Source organism: Littorina saxatilis, linkage group LG1 (assembly GCF_037325665.1).
Source record: "Littorina saxatilis isolate snail1 linkage group LG1, US_GU_Lsax_2.0, whole genome shotgun sequence".
Classification (NCBI taxonomy): domain Eukaryota; kingdom Metazoa; phylum Mollusca; class Gastropoda; order Littorinimorpha; family Littorinidae; genus Littorina; species Littorina saxatilis.
This window is the reverse complement of record NC_090245.1, coordinates 108401408-108426710: the sequence shown is the minus strand read 5'-3', so window position 1 is coordinate 108426710 and position 25303 is coordinate 108401408. Positions and strand designations below refer to the sequence as shown.

The 25303-nt window shown below is 47.4% G+C and overlaps 2 protein-coding genes across 2 annotated transcripts in view; one reads left to right on the top strand and one right to left on the bottom strand.

Moving 5' to 3' along the window:
• LOC138958163 (neuronal acetylcholine receptor subunit alpha-10-like) overlaps positions 1-15572 on the top strand; it is a 48521-nt gene extending 32949 nt beyond the window's left edge. The window contains exons 5-9 of the mRNA XM_070329244.1: positions 1654-1763; positions 7771-7951; positions 9668-9816; positions 11406-11611; positions 13239-15572. Coding sequence (XP_070185345.1) covers positions 1654-1763; positions 7771-7951; positions 9668-9816; positions 11406-11611; positions 13239-14176 — 1584 coding nt within the window. The 3' untranslated portion in view covers positions 14177-15572. The remainder of the gene's footprint in view (positions 1-1653; positions 1764-7770; positions 7952-9667; positions 9817-11405; positions 11612-13238) is intronic.
• Positions 15461-23291, bottom strand: LOC138958153 (uncharacterized). Its single transcript, XM_070329235.1, has 3 exons — positions 23130-23291; positions 22630-22705; positions 15461-17457 (listed from the first exon to the last, which is right to left on the bottom strand). The coding sequence occupies exons 1-3, from the start codon at positions 23289-23291 to the stop codon at positions 15461-15463; spliced, it is 2235 nt and encodes a 744-aa protein (XP_070185336.1).
• Between the last annotated feature and the right edge of the window lie 2012 nt (positions 23292-25303).

The following is a 25303-nucleotide window of genomic DNA, read 5'->3' as shown; positions in this document are numbered from 1 at the left end:
ACCTTCACTGTGGAACTCTCTTCCTTCGAATGTACAAACGTGCCGTTCATTGAACGCATTCAAAACCTCCCTCAGGAAACACATACTGAGGTCTTCATAAGTTACGCTGCCGGTATTGTAGCTAGCTTTGTTAATTATAATTATTTTATTACTCTGAAATATTGACTGCTGCATGCCTACATAATGCTAAATCTACCTGTCTTGGTAGGCTCACTGTGTGCTTGTTGAATGGCACTTAGTTGTGTGTATATTATTATTAGTATTATATGTGTTCCTCCTTGTGCGTCTGCGTGTGAGTGCGCAAATGTGATTGCGTAATTAATGTTCCATTCTGTAATTGCTTTATTGATGTTCCATTCATGTATTTTCTACTACTTTTCTCATTTATTATTACTGTATGCTTGATGTTTTTATGATTCTAGTCGGGCGCACGCGTGAATATGTGTTTGTGTGAATGTAAAGGGCACATTGTAAGATTAAGCCTATGGCCTAAAATGTCTACCCTTTATGTGAATAAAATGTTCTAAGTCTAAGTCTAAGTCTAAGTCTCTCTCTCTCTCTCTCTCTCTCTCTTCTCTCTCTCTTTCTTAGTCTCTCTCTCTTTTTCTTAGTCTCTCTCTCTCTCTTTCTCTTTCTCTCTCTCTCTCTCTCTCTCTCTCTCTCTCTCTCTGTCTCTCTCTCTGTCTCTCTTTCTCTCTGTCTCTCTCTTTCTCTTTCTCTCTCTCTCTCTCTCTCTCTCTCTCTTTCTCTTTCTCTCTCTCTCTCTCTCTCTCTCTCTCTCTCTCTCTCTCTCTCTCTCTCTCTCTCTCTCTCTTTCTCTTTCTCTAGTTTTGTCTGAGTCTGTATGGGGCGTTTTGTTTTTTCATCACACTTTCAACCGTCCTGTCCCGATAATATGTGTCGCCTCGCGCTTCGCTGACTCGGGATTTTGCCATCCACAATCGATGTGACATTTGATTTTTGTTACTGCTGCTGGCTGATGATTGCCCCTGTATTGGACGGCAAGAACCGCCCCCCCCCTCTCCCCCCACCACCACCACCACCAAATGTCTCTCTCACTCTGTCTCTGTCATTACCTATGTCTGTCTGTCTGTCTCTCTCTCTCTCTCTCTCTCTCTCTCTCTCTCTCTCTCTCTCTCTCTCTCTCTCTCTCTCTCTCTCTCTCTCTCACAATTTTGGCTCGACTTTGAATGCTCATATGAGACCACAATGAAAAGCGAGCAAGGAAACAAGATTGAATTAATCCCACATAGCCAAATAGGTTCAAGGGACATAGAAAGACAAGGCAATGTGGAAAACAACAGCAAACTAATAGACGATGCTCAAAAATAACTCTGTCGGATTTGTTTGGTTTGCGAAAGAGTGAATGCCTTTGCTTTTCTTGGGGCAAACTTTCCCATGTGACATTATAGATCAGTCACTAGCGAGGGGTATTTCTGAAATACGTCAACATAGATCACACGTTGAAAATGTGCCTGACTAAAAGCAAGAATATTCATCCTTTCACACCCCACACAAACCCGACACACTTATTGCCACAGTTCGTCTGTTTCCTGCTTGAAGATCTAAACAATTTGATTTATATCGTTGCATTATGTTGATGAGGATGTTGGTGACGATGTTGGTGACGATGTTGTGGTTGCTACGCGACAGGAGTGGGTTGACGAGTTCATGACGTGGGACCCAGTGGAGTTCAACAACATCACCATGATGAGGATCCCCTGTCACAAGCTGTGGCTGCCTGACATCGTACTGTACAACAAGTCAGTATCTCTGTCTGTCTGTCTGTCTGTCTGTCTGTCTGTCTGTCTGGCTGGCTGGCTGGCTGGCTGGCTGTCTGTCTGTCACAACAACATCACCATGATGAGGACCGCCTGTCACAAACTGTGATCGTCCCATATAAGTCAGTACCCCTGTCTGGCTGGCTGTCTGGCTGGCTGGCTGGCTGGCTGGCTGGCTGTCTGTTACTAGCTGTGGCTCCCGGACATCGTCCAGTACAACAAGTCTGTTCCCGTGTCTGTATGTCTGTCTCTGCGAGATGCAAACTTGACGCTTTGATAACATTGGCATTAGCATCCTTGCTGCTTACCATTGACCACCGTCTCGCATCAGCCGCGTTGCTCAGCACAGATTTCCCGTCTTGGCTTGAGACTGAGGGGACCGAGATAAGGGCTTTATGTGGCTAGAACTGAGCGGGCTGATGGAGAAGTTATCCCCTTTTATCCCTTCACTTAGTGCATCCCACACAGGGCTGCCCGGAACGGGGTCCAGACTAAGGAATGGTGCAGGATGTATAATGTCAACTTACCATCGAGTGGAGGCCCCCTCCCCCCCCCCCCCCGGTCTCTAATCCCTTGTAGTGCTGCCCTCCAACACTCTCGCTAACAACCGGTCACATTTTGCCCTTCTTTCTCACTCCCTCCTTAATCTTCGTCCTTGTCGTGGTGTGGTCAGCTTGACCCCCCGGGTCATCCCTTTCTCCAGACGCGTGGGTCAGATGGGCAGGCTCCTCCAAAATTTAAAAAGAAAAACACGAGTGTACGTGGGAGTTTCAGCCCATGAACGCAAAAGAAGAAGAAGGGTAAGTTGTCGCGGTGGTGGAAGGTGGCGGGGTGTTTATCTGAAAACTTTATGAAATATGGAGGAACAAAGAAAGGAGTACGTGTTACCGCTTCTGTCGTAAGATGTCCTCCCTCGCACAAACAGTCCCAAGATGTTCCTCCTTGCAAACTTGGCAAGACAGAGAACAGTAGCCAGTCCTTTGGTCAGCCACCTGTAAGCTGACCCTTGCCTCTTACCTTACACAGTCTGGTAGTGGTGATCAGTCCACTCATCGGTCACCTGTCATTGCGCCTTTGTTTGTTGTAACCTTGCCCAAGCCGGCGTGGCTAGTCACTAACAAGATCAAAAATGTAATTTCCTCGTATTGTTGTTGTTTTTTGTTCTCGTACTTCTATTTGTTGTCGTTTTGATTGGTTTGACTATTATGAATTTACAATATCGTCCGCCCCTTTACTCCTGTGTCTATAAGAGCACTACTCCTGTGTCTATAGGAGCACTTCTCCTGTGTCTATAAGAGCACTACTCCTGTGTCTATAAGAGCACTACTCCTGTGTCTATAAGGGCACTACTCCTGTGTCTATAAGGGCACTACTCCTGTGTCTATAAGAGCACTACTCCCGTGTCTATAAGAGCACTACTCCTGTGTCTATAAGAGCACTACTCCTGTGTCTATAAGAGCACTACTCCTGTGTCTATAAGAGCACTACTCCTGTGTCTATAAGAGCACTACTCCTGTGTCTATAAGAGCACTACTCCTGTGTCTATAAGAGCACTACTCCCGTGTCTATAAGAGCACTACTCCCGTGTCTATAAGAGCACTACTCCCGTGCCTATAAGAGCACTACTCCCGTGCCTATAAGAGCACTACTCCTGTGTCTATAAGAGCACTACTCCTGTGTCTATAAGAGCACTACTCCCGTGCCTATAAGAGCACTACTCCTGTGTCTATAAGAGCACTACTCCTGTGTCTATAAGAGCACTACTCCCGTGCCTATAAGAGCACTACTCCCGTGCCTATAAGAGCACTACTCCCGTGCCTATAAGAGCACTACTCCCGTGCCTATAAGAGCACTACTCCCGTGCCTATAAGAGCACAACTCCCGTGCCTATAAGAGCACTAGTCCCGTGTCTATAAGAGCACTACTCCCGTGCCTATAAGAGCACTACTCCCGTGCCTATAAGAGCACTACTCCCGTGCCTATAAGAGCACTACTCCCGTGCCTATAAGAGCACTACTCCCGTGCCTATAAGAGCACTACTCCCGTGCCTATAAGAGCACTACTCCTGTGTCTATAAGAGCACTACTCCCGTGCCTATAAGAGCACTACTCCCGTGTCTATAAGAGCACTACTCCCGTGTCTATAAGAGCACTACTCCTGTGTCTATAAGAGCACTACTCCCGTGTCTATAAGAGCACTACTCCTGTGTCTATAAGAGCACTACTCCCGTGTCTATAAGAGCACTACTCCCGTGTCTATAAGAGCATTTCTCCCGTGCCTATAAGAGCACTACTCCCGTGCCTATAAGAGCACTACTCCTGTGTCTATAAGAGCACTACTCCCGTGCCGATAAGAGCACTACTCCCGTGCCTATAAGAGCACTACTCCCGTGCCTATAAGAGCACTACTCCTGTGCCAATAAGAGCACTACTCCTGTGCCTATAAGAGCACTACTCCTGTGTCTATAAGAGCATTACTCCTGTGTCTATAAGAGCACTACTCCGGTGTCTATAAGAGCACTACTCCCATGCCGATAAGAGCACTACTCCCATGCCGATAAGAGCACTACTCCCGTGCCGATAAGAGCACTACTCCTGTGTCTATAAGAGCACTACTCCCATGCCGATAAGAGCACTACTCCCGTGCCTATAAGAGCACTACTCCCGTGCCTATAAGAGCACTACTCCCGTGCCTATAAGAGCACTACTCCCGTGCCGATAAGAGCACTACTCCTGTGTCTATAAGAGCACTACTCCCATGCCGATAAGAGCACTACTCCCGTGCCTATAAGAGCACTACTCCCGTGCCTATAAGAGCACTACTCCCGTGCCTATAAGAGCACTACTCCCGTGCCGATAAGAGCACTACTCCTGTGTCTATAAGAGCACTACTCCCATGCCGATAAGAGCACTACTCCCGTGCCTATAAGAGCACTACTCCCGTGCCTATAAGAGCACTACTCCCGTGCCTATAAGAGCACTACTCCCGTGCCTATAAGAGCACTACTCCCGTGCCTATAAGAGCACTACTCCCGTGCCTATAAGAGCACTACTCCCGTGTCTATAAGAGCACTACTCCTGTGTCTATAAGAGCACTACTCCTGTGTCTATAAGAGCACTACTCCCGTGTCTATAAGAGCACTACTCCCGTGTCTATAAGAGCACTACTCCCGTGTCTATAAGAGCACTACTCCCGTGTCTATAAGAGCACTACTCCCGTGCCTATAAGAGCACTACTCCCGTGCCTATAAGAGCACTACTCCCGTGTCTATAAGAGCACTACTCCCGTGCCTATAAGAGCACTACTCCTGTGTCTATAAGAGCACTACTCCTGTGTCTATAAGAGCACTACTCCTGTGTCTATAAGAGCACTACTCCTCTGTCTATAAGAGCACTACTCCTGTGTCTATAAGAGCACTACTCCTGTGCCTATAAGAGCACTACTCCCGTGTCTATAAGAGCATATTTATAAGTTTGTCTTATTGTGCTCCTTGGTTATTTCATAAATTCCATGGCTTTGTAAAAAAAAAAATTGCATTATGATGTCTTCTCCAATTTGTTTTTCACTTATGACGTCGGAGATTGCACTTTGAAATACATGGTCAAGAAGATAAGTCTTGCTTTGTTCAGTCGGAGTCGTTTGTCATTAATCGGTGTCGTTTGTCTTTATGTGTTCACGCTACAGTGCCGCAGAGTACACGGACGGGCTGATGCCTTGCCCACTCAGTATAGATATGGTTAGTATACTCTGTGACTAGCAATACTGATGTCCATACAGTGCCGCAGAGTACACGGACGGGCTGATGCCTTGTACACTCAGTATAGATATGGTTAGTATACTCTGTGACTAGCAATACTGATGTCCATACAGTGCCGCAGAGTACACGGACGGGCTGATGCCTTGTCCACTCAGTATAGATATGGTTAGTATACTCTGTGACCAGCAATACTCATGTCCATACAGTGCCGCAGAGTACACGGACGGACTGATGCCTTGTCCACTCAGTATAGATATGGTTAGTATACCCTGTGACCAGCAATACTCATGTCCACACAGTGCCGCAGAGTACACGGACGGGCTGATGCCTTGCCCACTCTATATAGATATGGTTAGTATACCCTGTGACCAGCAATACTCATGTCCACACAGTGCCGCAGAGTACACGGACGGGCTGATGCCTTGCCCACTCAGTATAGATATGGTTAGTATACCCTGTGACCAGCAATACTCATGTCCATACAGTGCCGCAGAGTACACGGACGGACTGATGCCTTGCCCACTCAGTATAGATATGGTTAGTATACCCTGTGACCAGCAATACTCATGTCCATACAGTGCCGCAGAGTACACGGACGGACTGATGCCTTGCCCACTCTATATAGATATGGTTAGTATACCCTGTGACCAGCAATACTCATGTCCATACAGTGCCGCAGAGTACACGGACGGACTGATGCCTTGCCCACTCTATATAGATATGGTTAGTATACCCTGTGACCAGCAATACTCATGTCCATACAGTGCCGCAGAGTACACGGACGGACTGATGCCTTGCCCACTCTATATAGATATGGTTAGTATACCCTGTGACCAGCAATACTCATGTCCATACAGTGCCGCAGAGTACACGGACGGGCTGATGCCTTGTCCACGCTGTATAGATGGTTAGTATACCCTGTGACCAGCAATACTCATGTCCATACAGTGCCGCAGAGTACACGGACGGACTGATGCCTTGCCCACTCAGTATAGATATGGTTAGTATACCCTGTGACCAGCAATACTCATGTCCATACAGTGCCGCAGAGTACACGGACGGACTGATGCCTTGCCCACTCTATATAGATATGGTTAGTATACCCTGTGACCAGCAATACTCATGTCCATACAGTGCCGCAGAGTACACGGACGGACTGATGCCTTGCCCACTCTATATAGATATGGTTAGTATACTCTGTGACTAGCAATACTGATGTCCATACAGTGCCGCAGAGTACACGGACGGGCTGATGCCTTGCCCACTCAGTATAGATATGGTTAGTATACTCTGTGACTAGCAATACTGATGTCCATACAGTGCCGCAGAGTACACGGACGGGCTGATGCCTTGTCCACTCAGTATAGATGGGCCGAATGTATAGCCCCTCCATACTTTTAGGATTTCATAGCGCTGTAGAGCGCATAGCTATGAAACGCACTATAGAACTCAGCGGTCCGCATGCATGAGTTGAAATAGTGCCTGCCATAGCTAAGAGCGGCTCTATTTTTAACACGTAGATAGTGGAAGGGTCAGTTGTACACCATTTGCTGCAGACAGTTTGGAAAGCCCGTCTCCTGATAAAACTTGCTGGAAACTTTTTCCATTCCGGTACCCTCGCCATAAAGGTATAAGTCACTCTCTTGCTGGTTCTGCATGCTGTGTTTGATGTTATAAATTCCCGTATTATTATTATTATCATCATTATTACTTATGTACCGCGATCAGTTCGCCACACACATCTTGAAAAGATCCGCACGCGTAAAAACTGACCCAAAGTCAAGATAACCCGCAGAACCGGCGGCAATGCACCCTTTCGATTCGGCAGTTCGAGTTGCTCTTACAGTTCATCCGTGATTGCAAGAATGTCCTGCCGACGAAAGCGGAATTTTCTGTACAGTTCCACGTCGTCGTAACGATTCACATGTAGGCGGTCAAGAAAAATCCGGTTGCTTCTCAAATTTCTTCTCATCCTGAATCGGCATGAAAGCAGCCGCCATTTTAAACGCTCCAATAGCGGGTTCCATAACACTTTTTTGGAAGGAGGGGCCTGCTATAACTTTATGGCCGACATAAGGCTCTATGCGCGGTCTATGCATTATTTATAAGAGACTTTATGGAGTCCACATACTTTATTGCAGTGACGTCATCAATTTAGGCTCCTATGGAGGGGCTATGCATTGGCTTCATGGTTAGTATACCCTGTGACCAGCAATACTCATGTCCATACAGTGCCGCAGAGTACACGGACGGACTGATGCCGGCCAACGCGATGATCGACTTCACGGGCAACGTGTTCTGGCCGGTGCCCACCAAGCTGCAGTCCTCGTGCAAGGTGGACGTGACGTACTTCCCCTTTGACTACCAGAACTGCAGGCTCAAGTTCGGCTCCTGGACCTACGACGGCTTCCAGGTCAGTACCCCCTGACTACAGTGGAACCCCTTTTAAGACCCCCAAATTTAAGACTTCCTGCCTTTTAAGATCCTGTTTTCTTAGAAATGGAACAAGGGACTGCAGGTGAGAGGAAATAGAACAAGATAACAATTAGAATGTACTCACCAGAATGTACTCACCAGAATGTACTCACCAGAATGTACTCACCAGAATGTACTCACCAGAATGTACTCACCAGAATGTACTCACCAGAATGTACTCACCAGAATAAAATCACCAGAATGTACTCACCAGAAAACAGCAACATGAACAATGATATTTGTGTATGTTGCTGTTTCCTGGTGAATACATGTGTTTGGCTATCTTGTCCTGTTTTCTCAGCTTTTCTGTTCATAACCTCTGTACATTTACCCTCATTTTAAGACTACCTCCTTTTTAAGACTGATTTTCTCAGATTGTTGAGGATCTTGTTGGGGAAGTTCCACTGTACTTTGATTTCGTCTTTCTCGTGACTTTTACTATCATTCTCACCAGAGACTGCATGAACATCAGCATTCTCACCAGAGACTGCATGAACATCAGCATTCTCACCAGAGACTGCATGAACATCAGCATTCTCACCAGACAGCATGAACATCAGCATTCTCACCAGAGACTGCATGAACATCAGCATTCTCACCAGAGACTGCATGAACATCAGCATTCTCACCAGAGACTGCATGAACATCAGCATTCTCACCAGAGACAGCATGAACATCAGCATTCTCAGCTTTCATCGTATCGGACTCAAGTTTGTGATAAATTACGTGCCAAATTAACGGAGAGAGAAAAAATTGAACGGCTTAAGAAGCTTTATTCTCTTGTTTTTCTTGGCACACAACCCGATTCAAACGAAAAATTGCACAATCCTTATAAATGCCGAATTGAGAACTTTGAATCGATATTTTATCCATACGTTAGGACCTTTCTTTCTTGATCGAGTTTTCGAAAAATGAGGTTTTGTCTCCCGAAGGGGAAGGCTAAACCGGTAAAGAAAAATCAGTCATTCAATCCGCTTTAATTACTTGATAGATTTTGCTATTTTGTTCCTGTCCTTCATCTCTTATCGCTCTTTCTGCCACGCGTGATTGAGTACTGCCCATTACTACACGCAGTTCTGTTCCGCCTGCAAGTTGTGTGGACTGAGCGGGACCATGCACCACCCTGTAATTGTTTCATTTATCACCCAGCACCATCGTGTCATTACGTCATTCATCATCTTTGGTTTTCTGTCTTTTCCCTGAGTCTGCAGAGGTGCCAGACTAGCAGGAACCAGGGTCAGAGACAATTGACGATGAAGCAGTCGCCCTGTTGCATTTCATATTGATTGAAGACATATTTAAGTCCGAAAGTGTCTTCGTTTCAAGATGGAAGATATGTTTCTCGCGGAATTGAATGTCATGCCGTAGACGCCTTGTGAAATTAGACAAAAGAAGACGTTTACGTTTTCAAGATGCTGATCAATCTCTCTCTCTCTCTCTCTCTCTCTCTCTCTCTCTCTCTCTCTCTCTCTCTCTCTCTCTCTCTCTCTCTCTCTCTCTCTCTCTCTCTCTCTCTCTCTCTCTCTCTCTCTCTCTCTCTCGTAACAATTGCATTAGAAAACAGGACATATGCAGATAACTGAATAAAACAAAGCAAACTTGATTTAAACTCACATAAAGAAAACCAAATCATCATCATCGTTACTGTCAACAGGTGGACATCACTAACAGGACCACAGAGGTTGACCTGTCTAACTACGTGGTCAACGGGGAGTGGGAACTGGTCTATATCAAGATCGTCCGCAATGTCGTGCGTTACGCCTGCTGCGAGGAACCGTTCCCTGACGTCACTTTTTATGTCAAGTAAGTCATATGACGTCATCAGGTTGTTGTTCGTCGCCACTTTGACTTTGGCTGATTCCTGGTAGTGTCTGCTGCAGAGAAGTCATGTCTAATCAGTAGCAATCCAGAAAGTTATATGAACTGCAGCAGGTGTGTGTGTTTTGTTACATTTAGTCAAGTTTTGACTAAATGTTTTAACATAGAGGGGGAATTGAGACGAGGGTCGTGGTGTATGTGTGTGTGTGTGTGTGTGTGTGTGTGGTGCGTGTGTCTGTGTGTGTGTGTAGAGCGATTCAGACTAAACTACTGGACCGATCTTTATGAAATTTGACATGAGAGTTCCTGGGAATGATATCCCCGGACCTTTTTTTCGATAAATGTCTTTGATGACGTCATATCCGGCTTTTTGTAAAAGTTGAGGCGGCACTGTCACACCCTCATTTTTCAATCAAATTGATTGAAATTTTGGCCAAGCAATCTTCGACGAAGGCCGGACTTCGGTATTGCATTTCAGTTTGGTGGCTTAAAAATTAATTAATGACTTTGGTCATTAAAAATCTGAAAATTGTAAAAAAAAAATTTTTTATAAAACGATCCAAAATTACGTTCATCTTATTCTTCATCATTTTCTGATTCCAAAAGCATATAAATATGTTATATTTGGATTAAAAACAAGCTCTGAAAATTAAAAATATAAAAAAATTATGATTAAAATTAAATTTCCGAAATCGTTTCAAAAACTATTTCATCTTATTCCTTGTCGGTTCCTGATTCCAAAAACATATAGATATGATATGTTTGGATTAAAAACACGCTCAGAAAGTTAAAACAAAGAGAGGTACAGTAAAGCGTGCTATGAAGCACAGCGCAACCGCTGCCGCGCCAAACAGGCTTGTCACTTTCACTGCCTTTTGCACTAGCGGCGGACTACGTTCAGTTTCATTCTGTGAGTTCCACAGCTTGACTAAATGTAGTAATTTCGCCTTACGCGACTTGTTTAGTAATTATGCTTTTTTTTCTTCTTTTTTTTAAACCCTTTGCCGGTTTTGCTGAATGTGATGGTCGTGTTAAACGCACAGTTGATGATTTAAGCGCTGAGGTTACTTTTGATGCCAGCGGTGACGTAACTTATGGCGTCTTTTATTGAAGGTGGACGTTGTTTCTTGTACTTACATGTAACATCGATGTGTTTTTCTGTGTGATAATGTCCGCACTGACATATTACTTGTGTGACGTCATTTGGAAACATTTTCGCACACTGTACCACGTGCTCAACGTAGAGTTTCCCGTGTTATGATGTCACTGCTGATGTAATTCTGATGTCATTTATTTGTTGCAGGATACGGCGGCGCACAACGTGGTGTTCCCCTGCGTAATGATGTCAGCTCTGGCGTAACTTGTGACGACATTTCTTTGCAGGATACGGCGGCGCACGCTGTACTACATGTACAACGTGGTGTTTCCCTGTGTGATGATGTCAGCGCTGACGTAACTTGTGACGTCATTTCTTTGCAGGATACGGCGGCGCACACTGTATTACATGTACAACGAGATATTTCCATGCGTGATGATGTCAGCGTTGACGTTACTGTGACGTCATTTCTGTGCAGGATACGACGGCGAACACTGTATTACATGTACAACGTGGTGTTTCCCTGCGTGATGATGTCAGCGCTGACGTTGCTAGTGTTCTGCTTGCCGCCGGACAGCGGGGAGAAGATCGCACTGGGCATCACCGTCCTGCTGGCTTTCTCCGTCTTCATGCTGGCTGTGGCCGAGAACCTGCCCGAGACGTCCGAGTTCGTACCGCTCATCAGTGAGTGTGTGTGTGTGTGTGTGTGTGTGTGTGTGTGTGTGTGTGTGTGTGTGTGTGTGTGTGTGTGTGTGTGTATGTTGTGTGTGTGTTGTGTGTGTGTGTGTGTGTATGTGGTGTATGTGTGCCGTGTGTGTGTGTGTGTGTGTGTGTGTGTGTGTGTGTGTGTGTGTGTGTGTGTGTGTGTGTGTGTGTGTGTGTGTGTGTTGTGTGTGTGTGTGTGTGTGTTGTGTGTGTGTGTGTGTGTGTGTATGTGTGTGTGTGTGTGTGTGTTGTGTGTGTGTTTGTTTTGAGTGTGTGTGTGTGTGTGTGTTGTGTGTGTGTGTGTGTGTGTGTGTGTGTGTGTGTGTGTGTTGTGTGTGTGTGTGTTGTGTGTGTGTGTGTGTGTGTGTGTGTGTGTGTGTGTGTGTGTGTGTGTGTGTGTGTGTGTGTGTGTGTGTGTGTGTGTGTGTGTGTGTGTGTGTGTGTTCAGTAGACTCTGCTCGGTGTCCGAACACCCCCGTGTTCACGTATGCGCACAATAAATAACCCGAGATCACAGCGAAAGTCTCCGGGCGTGGAAACATGAATACACGCATGCAGGAATAAGAAAAGAATAATGGGTAGCAACCTGTACGGCTGATAGCTTTCCCCGGTGAGAAAGCAGCCCGGATGTTCATGCGGGTAACCTCACAGGACTATATGCAGGTAACCTCACAGGACTATATGCAGGTAACCTCACAGGACTATATGCAGGTAACCTCACAGGACTATATGCAGGTAACCTCACAGGACTATATGCAGGTAACCTCACAGGACTATATGCAGGTAACTTCACAGGACTATATGCAGGTAACCTCACAGGACTATATGCAGGTAGCCTCACAGGACTATATGCAGGTAACCTCACAGGACTATATGCAGGTAACCTCACAGGACTATATGCAGGTAACCTCACAGGACTATATGCAGGTAACCTCACAGGACTATATGCAGGTAACCTCACAGGACTATATGCAGGTAACCTCACACGACTATATGCAGGTAACCTCACACGACTATATGCAGGTAACCTCACAGGACTATATGCAGGTAACCTCACACGACTATATGCAGGTAACCTCACAGGACTATATGCAGGTAACCTCACAGGACTATATGCAGGTAACCTCACAGGACTATATGCAGGTAGCCTCACAGGACTATATGCAGTCTTATCCTTAACCTTATCCTAGACGATGTTCGGAACTCGACTGTCAGGTTTTGATGGGAACTCGACTGTCAGGTTTTGATGGGTTCTTGAAGAGTTGTTTTCCCTTGTTTCCATAGAAACACTGAGGCAAACCTACAATGTCACGTTTAGCTTTCCTTAGTCACCCGTCCTACATATTCCTGTATGCGTGTGTTTGTGTTTCAAAGTCAGTCAGGTTTGGTCGTTACTGGGCTGTATTTTGCATGACAGGTCTGAGATTGTGCATAGCAAAGTCGGGCTGTTGATGTTGGTATGTGACCAAGTGGAGGGATGATCTTATACCATGTAAACTCCTGACCAGATCTGAGACGGGGAGGCAAACAGTTTTTACGAGGCGGAGTAGACCTTTAATGTCCGTAGGATGCGTTTCTCGGTTCACGTATTTGTGTGTATGTGCAGGTATCTACCTGACGATCGTGATGTCGCTGACGTCAGTGTCTGTGATTATGACGGTGTTCGTGCTCAACCTTCACCACAGGGGGCCAGACAAGCGCGCCATCCCGCCCTGGCTCCGACGTCTCTTCCTCGGCACGCTGCGCTCTCGGGGATCCCCCTACGGCCACCGCGAGGCCGGTTATCCCCCCTCCTCCCCCTTCCCCCACACGTGCGGCGAGCACAGCCACCTGACGCGCAACGTGTCCTTGAAGGTCACCTTGGAGAACCTGGCGCACGAGCTGCGCGAGGAGCTTCACCTGGAGAACGGGGGGCTGCTGGACGGGGCGGGTGGTGGAGGTGGGGGTGGTTGGCAAGGCAACGTGGAGCCTGCCCCCACCCCGTCCGCTCCGGTACACTCCCCACCCCACTCCCCTGCACCCCCCTCCCCCCGCCACACGTTTTTCGCGCCTCCTTCCCCCCACCCCTCAAACCTCACGCGCAGAGTGGTTGACTTTACACAGCAGCTGCCGCACAACCTCCAGCCACAACAGCGACCACAACCACCACCCCCACAACAACAACAGCCGCCACCATCACCGACGCCGCAAACGTTGAGCACCGCGGAAAGCCTGGCGAGCCACCTTTTCCAACAAGGGCTTGGGGGAGGAGGAGGGGGCAAGCCGCACGTCACTCAGCCCTCCTCCCAGCAAAGCGGTGGTGGTGGTGGTGGTGGCGGTGGTGGTACACATCGCCGCAGGAACGGTTACAGTTACGAGGACGTGCTGGTGTCCTTGCTACGCATCCTCGAGCGTCACGAGCGCGAGGAGAAGGAGTACGAGTCTGTGCAGGACTGGCGGCGCCTGGCGCAGACCGTCGACCGCATCCTCTTCTTCTTCTTCCTCTTCCTCACCGTCTCCTCCACGCTCGCCATCCTCGTCATTATGCCGGCCACACAGGAGTGACGTCACGCCTTCATGACGTCAAGAGTGACGTTGCGCCCTTGTACTTGTCCCGCTGTAAGAATGACGTCACTCCCTCGTACTCGTCTCTTTGGAAGAGGGATATTTCGCCATCATGACGTCAAGAGTGACGACACGCCCTCGTTCACGTTTCTATGTAAGAGTGATACAATGCCACCATGACGTCATGAGTGACGTCACGTACTCGTCTCTTTAAGAGTGACATCACGCCCTATCTCTCTATAAGAGTGCTGTTATGCCAACACGACGTCAAGAGTGACGCCATGCCCTTGTGCTCGGCTCTGTACAAGGTTGATGTCACGCCGTTAAGTCGTCAGGACTCCAACGTTGTGATGACGTCACGTCTGGAACTGTCGCGCTTTGACAGACTTACTGTTATTCCGTGCTGACCTCTTACCTCGGAACGCTACCTTGTGATGACGTCACCTTGAGATTGCTACACCTCACTGACGTCATAGACTTATTTGACATGATCACTGTAAGGGACGTTTCTGGCAGTGCCATCAGTTGAGAAGGAATGCAAGTGTGCCGAACAATGTTAATCAGAGTACCTGACATTCTCGTCACCTTTCACTGTGTGGCACGTGTTGAATTTAAAACGCATAGTACATCACTTTTGTTCCATCATATTTCCTGCATCACAATTTTTCTTCTTCTGCGTTTGATGTTCACGGCCGTCAAATCGTCAGGTCGGTGGCTGCCATGAAGTCTGCATTCTTCTGCAGATCGGCAGCGGGTCCCCAGAGCTTGGTGCCTAGGCCGGCGTGTCCTGGCCAGTAGTGCTGGCGTGTCCTGGCCAGTAGTGCTGGCGTGTCCTGGCCAGTAGTGCTGGCGTGTCCTGGCCAGTAGTGCTGGCGTGTCCTGGCCAGTAGTGCTGGCGTGTCCTGGCCAGTAGTGCTGGCGTGTCCTGGCCAGTAGTGCTGGCGTGTCCTGGCCAGTAGTGCTGGCGTGTCCTGACCAGTAGTGCCGGCGTGTCCTGGCCAGTAGTGCCGGCGTGTCCTGGCCAGTAGTGCCGGCGTGTCCTGGCCAGTAGTGCTGGCATGCTGTTTTCTGATGTGGGCAGGTTTGTTGAATGTGCTCAGAGGTTTGCTCGTCTGAGCCACACTCACATAAGGCTTTGTCACTGAGTCCCATCCTGCATCAGAATACCTCAATGGGTGACTGGTTATTTCATGGGCTGGTAGGGCTGATGCCAGGACTGAGCTATGCGTGGTCGTTGCACCAAGGCTACCTAAGTGGCTCGTCGATATAATGGGAAACCAGACTTCACGTGCACAGCTCAATGACCTGCTCGGATATGTGACTGGTTGTGTGGCGTTGGGTTGATGCAGTGACTGGTTCTGTGGCGTTGGGTTGATGCAGCGACTGGTTGTGTGGCGTTGGGTTGATGCAGTGACTGGTTCTGTGGCGTTGGGTTGATGCAGTGACTGGTTCTGTGGCGTTGGGTTGATGCAGTGACTGGTTCTGTGGCGTTGGGTTGATGCAGTGACTGGTTCTGTGGCGTTGGGTTGATGCAGTGACTGGTTGTGTGGCGTTGGGTTGATGCAGTGACTGGTTGTGTGGCGTTGGGTTGATGCAGCGACTGGTTGTGTGGCGTTGGGTTGATGCAGTGACTGGTTGTGTGGCGTTGGGTTGATGCAGTGACTGGTTCTGTGGCGTTGGGTTGATGCAGTGACTGGTTGTGTGGCGTTGGGTTGATGCAGTGACTGGTTGTGTGGCGTTGGGTTGATGCAGTGACTGGTTCTGTGGCGTTGGGTTGATGCAGTGACTGGTTCTGTGGCGTTGGGTTGATGCAGTGACTGGTTCTGTGGCGTTGGGTTGATGCAGTGACTGGTTCTGTGGCGTTGGGTTGATGCAGTGACTGGTTGTGTGGCGTTGGGTTGATGCAGTGACTGGTTGTGTGGCGTTGGGTTGATGCAGTGACTGGTTGTGTGGCGTTGGGTTGATGCAGTGACTGGTTGTGTGGCGTTGGGTTGATGCAGTGACTGGTTGTGTGGCGTTGGGTTGATGCAGTGACTGGTTCTGTGGCGTTGGGTTGATGCAGTGACTGGTTGTGTGGCGTTGGGTTGATGCAGTGACTGGTTCTGTGGCGTTGGGTTGATGCAGTGACTGGTTGTGTGGCGTTGGGTTGATGCAGTGACTGGTTGTGTGGCGTTGGGTTGATGCAGTGACTGGTTCTGTGGCGTTGGGTTGATGCAGTGACTGGTTGTGTGGCGTTGGGTTGATGCAGTGACTGGTTGTGTGGCGTTGGGTTGATGCAGTGACTGGTTGTGTGGCGTTGGGTTGATGCAGTGACTGGTTGTGTGGCGTTGGGTTGATGCAGTGACTGGTTGTGTGGCGTTGGGTTGATGCAGTGACTGGTTGTGTGGCGTTGGGTTGATGCAGTGACTGGTTGTGTGGCGTTGGGTTGATGCAGTGACTGGTTGTGTGGCGTTGGGTTGATGCAGTGACTGGTTGTGTGGCGTTGGGTTGATGCAGTGACTGGTTGTGTGGCGTTGGGTTGATGCAGTGACTGGTTCTGTGGCGTTGGGTTGATGCAGTGACTGGTTGTGTGGCGTTGGGTTGATGCAGTGACTGGTTGTGTGGCGTTGGGTTGATGCAGTGACTGGTTGTGTGGCGTTGGGTTGATGCAGTGACTGGTTGTGTGGCGTTGGGTTGATGCAGTGACTGGTTGTGTGGCGTTGGGTTGATGCAGTGACTGGTTGTGTGGCGTTGGGTTGATGCAGTGACTGGTTGTGTGGCGTTGGGTTGATGCAGTGACTGGTTGTGTGGCGTTGGGTTGATGCAGTGACTGGTTGTGTGGCGTTGGGTTGATGCAGTGACTGGTTGTGTGGCGTTGGGTTGATGCAGTGACTGGTTGTGTGGCGTTGGGTTGATGCAGTGACTGGTTGTGTGGCGTTGGGTTGATGCAGTGACTGGTTGTGTGGCGTTGGGTTGATGCAGTGACTGGTTGTGTGGCGTTGGGTTGATGCAGTGACTGGTTGTGTGGCGTTGGGTTGATGCAGTGACTGGTTGTGTGGCGTTGGGTTGATGCAGTGACTGGTTGTGTGGCGTTGGGTTGATGCAGTGACTGGTTGTGTGGCGTTGGGTTGATGCAGTGACTGGTTGTGTGGCGTTGGGTTGATGCAGTGACTGGTTGTGTGGCGTTGGGTTGATGCAGTGACTGGTTGTGTGGCGTTGGGTTGATGCAGTGACTGGTTGTGTGGCGTTGGGTTGATGCAGCGACTGGTTGTGTGGCGTTGGGTTGATGCAGCGCTGTGTTTCTGTTGAGAACAATGCACACACACACAAAACAACACGAGAGACGTTGGATAATTTGGTGTATATATGTCACGTTTTCGTTCTCCAATTTGTAGGGTTAATGCCAGTGACCTTTCTCCATAATTAATGCCAGTGACCTTTCTCCATAATTAATGCCAGTGACCTTTCTCCATAATTAATGCCAGTAACTTTTCTCCATAATTAATGCCAGTGACCTTTCTCCATAATTAATGCCAGTGACCTTTCTCCATAATAAACTACAGTCGAACCTGTGCACAACGAGCTCCCTGTGGATAAAGCCCACTGGTCTTTATAGACAGGGGATTGCTGTGGAAAGAAGAATGACATAGGAAGAAGAAAAACTGACCTTGTCAGGGATCTTCTGGGGGTGGTCGTAATAGGCAGGTGGTCGTTGTCGAGAATTGCTAATGAGATAGCAAAAAGTGTGTTGTGTATTCAATGCAGTGACGTCACGAACACGTCTTTTTGTCCTGGTATTTGAGGAACAGCCAAAGACGACGGCGTTTTCTTGCGATGGAACTTGACTGTGTCACGGAGTGGGCACCTGTACATCTGTGTGGGTCCAATCCTCTGTCGTCACAACACACGGTCTTCTTCATTTTCTTGTTTGTCTGTCTGTCTGTCTGTCTTTTGGTAGCAGCTTTAGCGACTTTAAGGTCCAGTGCATCATGGCGAGTCAGTTGGCTGCTGGAAATCGTGTTCGTCCACAACAACCCCCCCCCCCCCCCCACGCCTCACACACACACACACGTGCACACACACACACACACACACACACACACACACACACACACACACTACGTCCGTGTTTGACGTGGGAACAGTTTGTGAATATTCCGGACTTTGTCTGTGTTCGCTACATGCACACAATGCTTATCTCCATCTGTGAGATATTTCAAGTTTCAACCAGTATAGGCAGTTTCTTGATTCTTTGCAGTTCAATTAGGAGTGTCTGTGTCGGGGATGAGTGTTGGTACTTTGCAGTTCAATTAGGAGTGTCTGTGTCGGGGATGAGTGTTGATTCTTTGCAGTTCAATTAGGAGTGTCTGTGTCGGGGATGAGTGTTGGTTCTTTGCAGTTCAATTAGGAGTGTCTGTGTCGGGGATGAGTGTTGATTCTTTGCAGTTCAATTAGGAGTGTCTGTGTCGGGGGTGAGTGTTGGTTCTTTGCAGTTCAATTAGGAGTGTCTGTGTCGGGGATGAGTGTTGGTTCTTTGCAGTTCAATTAGGAGTGTCTGTGTCGGGGATGAGTGTTGGTTCTTTGCAGTTCAATTAGGAGTGTCTGTGTCGGGGATGAGTGTTGGTTCTTTGCAGTTCAATTAGGAGTGTCTGTGTCGGGGATGAGTGTTGATTCTTTGCAGTTCAATTAGGAGTGTCTGTGTCGGGGATGAGTGTTGGTTCTTTGCAGTTCAATTAGGAGTGTCTGTGTCGGGGATGAGTGTTGGTTCTTTGCAGTTCAATTAGGAGTGTCTGTGTCGGGGATGAGTGTTGATTCTTTGCAGTTCAATTAGGAGTGTCTGTGTCGGGGATGAGTGTTGGTTCTTTGCAGTTCAATTAGGAGTGTCTGTGTCGGGGATGAGTGTTGATTCTTTGCAGTTCAATTAGGAGTGTCTGTGTCGGGGATGAGTGTTGATACTTTGCAGTTCAATTAGGAGTGTCTGTGTCGGGGATGAGTGTTGATACTTTGCAGTTCAATTAGGAGTGTCTGTGTCGGGGGTGAGTGTTGGTTCTTTGCAGTTCAATTAGGAGTGTCTGTGTCGGGGATGAGTGTTGATACTTTGCAGTTCAATTAGGAGTGTCTGTGTCGGGGGTGAGTGTTGGTTCTTTGCAGTTCAATTAGGAGTGTCTGTGTCGGGGATGAGTGTTGGTACGCTCACTGTTCAATTAGGAGTGTCTGTGTCGGGGATGAGTGTTGATTCTTTGCAGTTCAATTAGGAGTGTCTGTGTCGGGGATGAGTGTTGGTACGCTTACTGAGCATGGTGTGTGCTGCATGCCCGTGTCGTGTGACTGCCGTTTTAGGAATGTTTGTAGATTGGACAGTCTGTTTGAATAAACACAATGCAATAATATGAGATTTCATGGTTTGTCGTTACATCTTGGAATTTGAATAAACAGAGCTACTTTTGGTTTTAAACATTGTGGCCTTTGTTATTTTGAAAAATAATGACTGTGTACAATGTTCTTGTGTCTGTTGTGATGAGGGTTGGTTTTCCTTTACACAGGTTGCTTGCGGAATCTGAAAAAAGAACAAAAATTCTATGGATTCACATGATGAGCAACGTGACTAATAACGTGTTCTATTGAAAGAGCACAAAGAAGACAAATAATACACCAATTAACCGTCAAATACAGACGACATAGCCTACAAAATAAAAATTACAACACACACAAACACACAGTATACACGCGCACACACACACACACACACACACACACATTTCAGTCCTATCGGTGTTTGAATATTCAAAATAAATAGAAATGTTCATTTCACGTTTAAAGAGAAAAACTCAGTAACTGTAATTGAAGCAAAAGCTTAATTTTGAAAGGAAAAACTAAAACAAATCGTTCTGTAACGTTAAGAAAACCGGTCGTGACAAAGCGGAGGGATTTCAGTCAGTCCAAACCATCTCTCGCATCACGACGCGGAGTGATTACACCGTGTCTTCCGCACTACTTTCCAGCTCCATGCAAATGCCCCCTACACATGCAGAAGGCTCAAGGGTATGTTGCGTGCGCATTGACACTTCATGAATATTAATGACAAGAGAAGAAAGTTGCCTGCAGCATGTGACGTGTGAATGAGTGATCAGTATGAGATAATCAAACCACTTAGTGCATTAGTCCTGAGATGCTGGTAAAATCTTCCGGAAAAAGTCTGTCCTTTTGAAATTATATACGTGTTGTAACGGCAGAGTGGTGATAAATGAACGAGACATAGCTAGGCTTCAGCAATACTTAAAAGTTCCAGTATTTGTTTGTTTGCTTAACGCCCAGCCGACCACGAAGGGCGGTGCTGCTTTGACATATAACGTGCGCCACACACAAGACAGAAGTCGCAGCAGAGGCTTCATGTATCACCCAGTCACATTATTCTGACACCGGACCAACCAGTCCTAGCACTAACCCCATAATGCCAGACGCCAGGCGGAGCAGCCACTAGATTGCCAATTTTAAAGTCTTGGGTATGACCCGGCGGACGCCTTACCACTAGGCCCACCGTGCCGGTTAAAAGTTCCAGTATCATTAAAACATTTCATTAACAGATTGTGCAGCTTTCGTCGGTTGTAGGCTACAATTATTTATTCTGTGTACATATTTACTTAATACAGATTGTGAAATCTAAAAGTTGTACTGTTCTCATGGCTGGTTCTAGGGGGGAGGGGGGTTCCTGGGTAGTAAATAAAGGACTCTGTCTATCTCTCTGTACATGTTAAAAGCACAGGTTGGAAGATTAGGCTAAGCCTAAAACCTTTATCCTTTCGTAATAACATTCTAAGAACTCTCTCTCTCTCTCTCTCTCTTTCCCCCCCCCCCTCTCTCTCTCTAAGTCTGTCTTTCTCTCTCTCTGTCTCTCCCCCCTCTCTCTCTCTTTTTAACTTTTTAATCCGGCTTTAATTTTTCAATTTTATCATTGTGTGTCTGTGCGTCCCAAGGACAGATTGGAAGAAAAGGCGTAGCCTTAAATCTTAATCCTTGTTAAATAAAGTTCAATTCAATTCTCTCTCCTCTCCCCCTCTCTCTCTCTCTTCTCCCCCTCTCTCTCTCTTCTCCCCCTCTCTCTCTCCCCCCCCTCTCTCTCTCTCTCTCTCTCTGTGCCGTAGCGACTTTGATGACGGACCTACTCCCGTGATTTGTTCTTTGTGTGGAGAGAAGCGACGGCTAAAAGCTGGCAGTCACGAGACAGAAGGGAAGAAGATGGTGCTCTCAGTGCTCAACTCCTCTCTCGCCTGTCTGGGGACACCGCAATTAGATTACACTCTCGCATCCAACTGAACGGGGATGTATATTATGTGGGTAGATGGAAACCGTGCATTTAGTTAGAAACAGGAGAGTTGAGTTGTTCCCGTTTGAGAGTAGGAATCGCAACGGCTGTCTGCATCAGTCTCATTTCAGCAGGTGTGACAGAAAAACGTTGGCTACGGTACACTAAGGCTCAAGGGGGTGTGTGTACAAGTATAATGTTCTTTGTAAGCAAGAACAAAGTTTTGTGTCACACAAAAACACAAAGAAAATGGCACAAAAGCACACACATACACTTAAACACACACACACACACGCGCTAACATTTAAACACACACACACACACACACACCCAATCACTTAAACACACACACACACACACACTGCAATCAGACCAATTTTATTCCTGTTGTGGCGTGGCACAATGACATAACACAAACATGGAAGTTTTCAAAAGAAAGAAAATAGTCACCAACAAGAAATCACAGAATCGATGCAGCTCAGTTTCAGCTGTCCACACAAATAAATCTTCACATTGTGTGTACGTCAAAGCAGAATCCACATGAAGAGAAATCAGGAACAAGGGAAGCAATTCATCTACATCTTTGAAAAAGCGGGTTGTCTCCCTGGACACACGATTTTGAAATATTGCTGAACAGTTTTCACAGAGTTAATCCCACACATAGCAATAATATACACAAACTAATCCAGGAGAAAATGTTGGAGTTATCATAATGTCTGTCTCATTTCAAATTTAATGGTGGCATTACAATTCAAGCCGGTGCTAACACCTCAGGCAATCCATTCAAGAGAAATATGAGCCTTTCTTGGAAATACATAATGAGGGGGGGGGGGGGGGGGGTGTAGATCTCCTAAAGGGGTCAGGGGGAAGAGACCCTAGTGGGGATGTGGGGGCTTCGCTGACAGAAGCTAAAGCATTTTGGCCTTGTACATTGAAATGAGCGCGCTCTGGTGAATGATTGCATGTTAAGAAAAAAGCTGTTTTGTTCCTCTCACCTGTGTAAGAGTATAAAACAAGTTTGTTGCAGTGAGAAAGTTAAATTGGAGCTATGCATTTCCAACATCATAGAGCTAATGACTGACCAGATAAACGAGTCATGACAAATATTGACAATGGCGACGTTCACCCCTCTGGGAATGAGGAGACAAAGACATAACTGATCTGCGCTGACCGGTGATAGAAACACCTGACAGGTGATAGAAACACCTGACAGGTGATAGAAACACCTGACAGGTGATAGAAACACCCTACAGGTGATAGAAACACCTGACATGTGATAGAAACACCTGACAGGTGATAGAAACACCTGACATGTGATAGAAACACCTGACAGGTGATAGAAACACCTGACAGGTGATAGAAACACCTGACATGTGATAGAAACACCTGACATGTGATAGAAACACCTGACAGGTGATAGAAACACCTGACATGTAGGTTGAAGGGTGGACCGGTGATAGAAACAGCTGACATGTAGGTTGAAGGGTGGACCGGTGATAGAAACACCTGACATGTAGGTTGAAGGGGGGACAGGTGATAGAAACACCTGACATGTAGGTTGAAGGGTGGACCGGTGATAGAAACACCTGACATGTAGGTTGAAGGGTGGACCGGTGATAGAAACACCTGACATGTAGGTTGAAGGGTGGACCGGTGATAGAAACACCTGACATGTAGGTTGAAGGGTGGACCGGTGATAGAAACAGCTGACATGTAGGTTGAAGGGTGGACCGGTGATAGAAACACCTGACAGGTGATAGAAACACCTGACATGTAGGTTGAAGGGTGGACCGGTGATAGAAACACCTGACAGGTGATAGAAACACCTGACATGTAGGTTGAAGGGGGGACATGTGATAGAAACAGCTGACATGTAGGTTGAAGGGGGGACAGGTGATAGAAACACCTGACATGTAGGTTGAAGGGTGGACCGGTGATAAACACCTGACATGTAGGTTGAAGGGGGGACAGGTGATAGAAACACCTGACATGTAGGTTGAAGGGTGGACAGGTGATAGAAACACCTGACATGTAGGTTGAAGGGGGGACATGTGATAGAAACACCTGACATGTAGGTTGAAGGGGGGGCATGTGATAGAAACACCTGACATGTAGGTTGAAGGGTGGACAGGTGATAGAAACACCTGACATGTAGGTTGAAGGGTGGACCGGTGATAGAAACACCTGACATGTAGGTTGAAGGGTGGACAGGTGATAGAAACACCTGACATGTAGGTTGAAGGGGGGACAGGTGATAGAAACACCTGACATGTAGGTTGAAGGGGGGACAGGTGATAGAAACACCTGACATGTAGGTTGAAGGGGGGACATGTGATAGAAACACCTGACATGTAGGTTGAAGGGGGGACAGGTGATAGAAACACCTGACATGTAGGTTGAAGGGTGGACAGGTGATAGAAACAGCTGACATGTAGGTTGAAGGGTGGACCGGTGATAGAAACACCTGACATGTAGGTTGAAGGGGGGACATGTGATAGAAACACCTGACATGTAGGTTGACGGGGGGACAGGTGATAGAAACACCTGACATGTAGGTTGAAGGGGGGACAGGTGATAGCAACACCTGACATGTAGGTTGAAGGGGGGACATGTGATAGAAACACCTGACATGTAGGTTGAAGGGGGGACATGTGATAGAAACACCTGACATGTAGGTTGAAGGGGGGACAGGTGATAGAAACACCTGACATGTAGGTTGAAGGGTGGACAGGTGATAGAAACAGCTGACATGTAGGTTGAAGGGGGGACAGGTGATAGAAACACCTGACATGTAGGTTGAAGGGGGGACAGGTGATAGAAACACCTGACATGTAGGTTGAAGGGGGGACATGTGATAGAAACAGCTGACATGTAGGTTGAAGGGTGGACCGGTGATAGAAACACCTGACATGTAGGTTGAAGGGTGGACCGGTGATAGAAACACCTGACATGTAGGTTGAAGGGGGGACAGGTGATAGAAACACCTGACATGTAGGTTGAAGGGGGGACCGGTGATAGAAACACCTGACATGTAGGTTGAAGGGGGGACAGGTGATAGAAACACCTGACATGTAGGTTGAAGGGGGGACATGTGATAGAAACACCTGACATGTAGGTTGAAGGGGGGACAGGTGATAGAAACACCTGACATGTAGGTTGAAGGGTGGACCGGTGATAGAAACACCTGACATGTAGGTTGAAGGGGGGACAGGTGATAGAAACACCTGACATGTAGGTTGAAGGGTGGACAGGTGATAGAAACACCTGACATGTAGGTTGAAGGGTGGACAGGTGATAGAAACACCTGACATGTAGGTTGAAGGGTGGACCGGTGATAGAAACACCTGACATGTAGGTTGAAGGGGGGACATGTGATAGAAACAGCTGACATGTAGGTTGAAGGGTGGACAGGTGATAGAAACACCTGACATGTAGGTTGAAGGGTGGACATGTGATAGAAACACCTGACATGTAGGTTGAAGGGTGGACATGTGATAGAAACACCTGACATGTAGGTTGAAGGGTGGACCGGTGATAGAAACAGCTGACATATAGGTTGAAGGGGGGACATGTGATAGAAACAGCTGACATGTAGGTTGAAGGGGGGACATGTGATAGAAACACCTGACATGTAGGTTGAAGGGGGGACATGTGATAGAAACACCTGACATGTAGGTTGAAGGGTGGACAGGTGATAGAAACACCTGACATGTAGGTTGAAGGGGGGACAGGTGATAGAAACAGCTGACATGTAGGTTGAAGGGGGGACAGGTGATAGAAACACCTGACATGTAGGTTGAAGGGGGGACAGGTGATAGAAACACCTGACATGTAGGTTGAAGGGT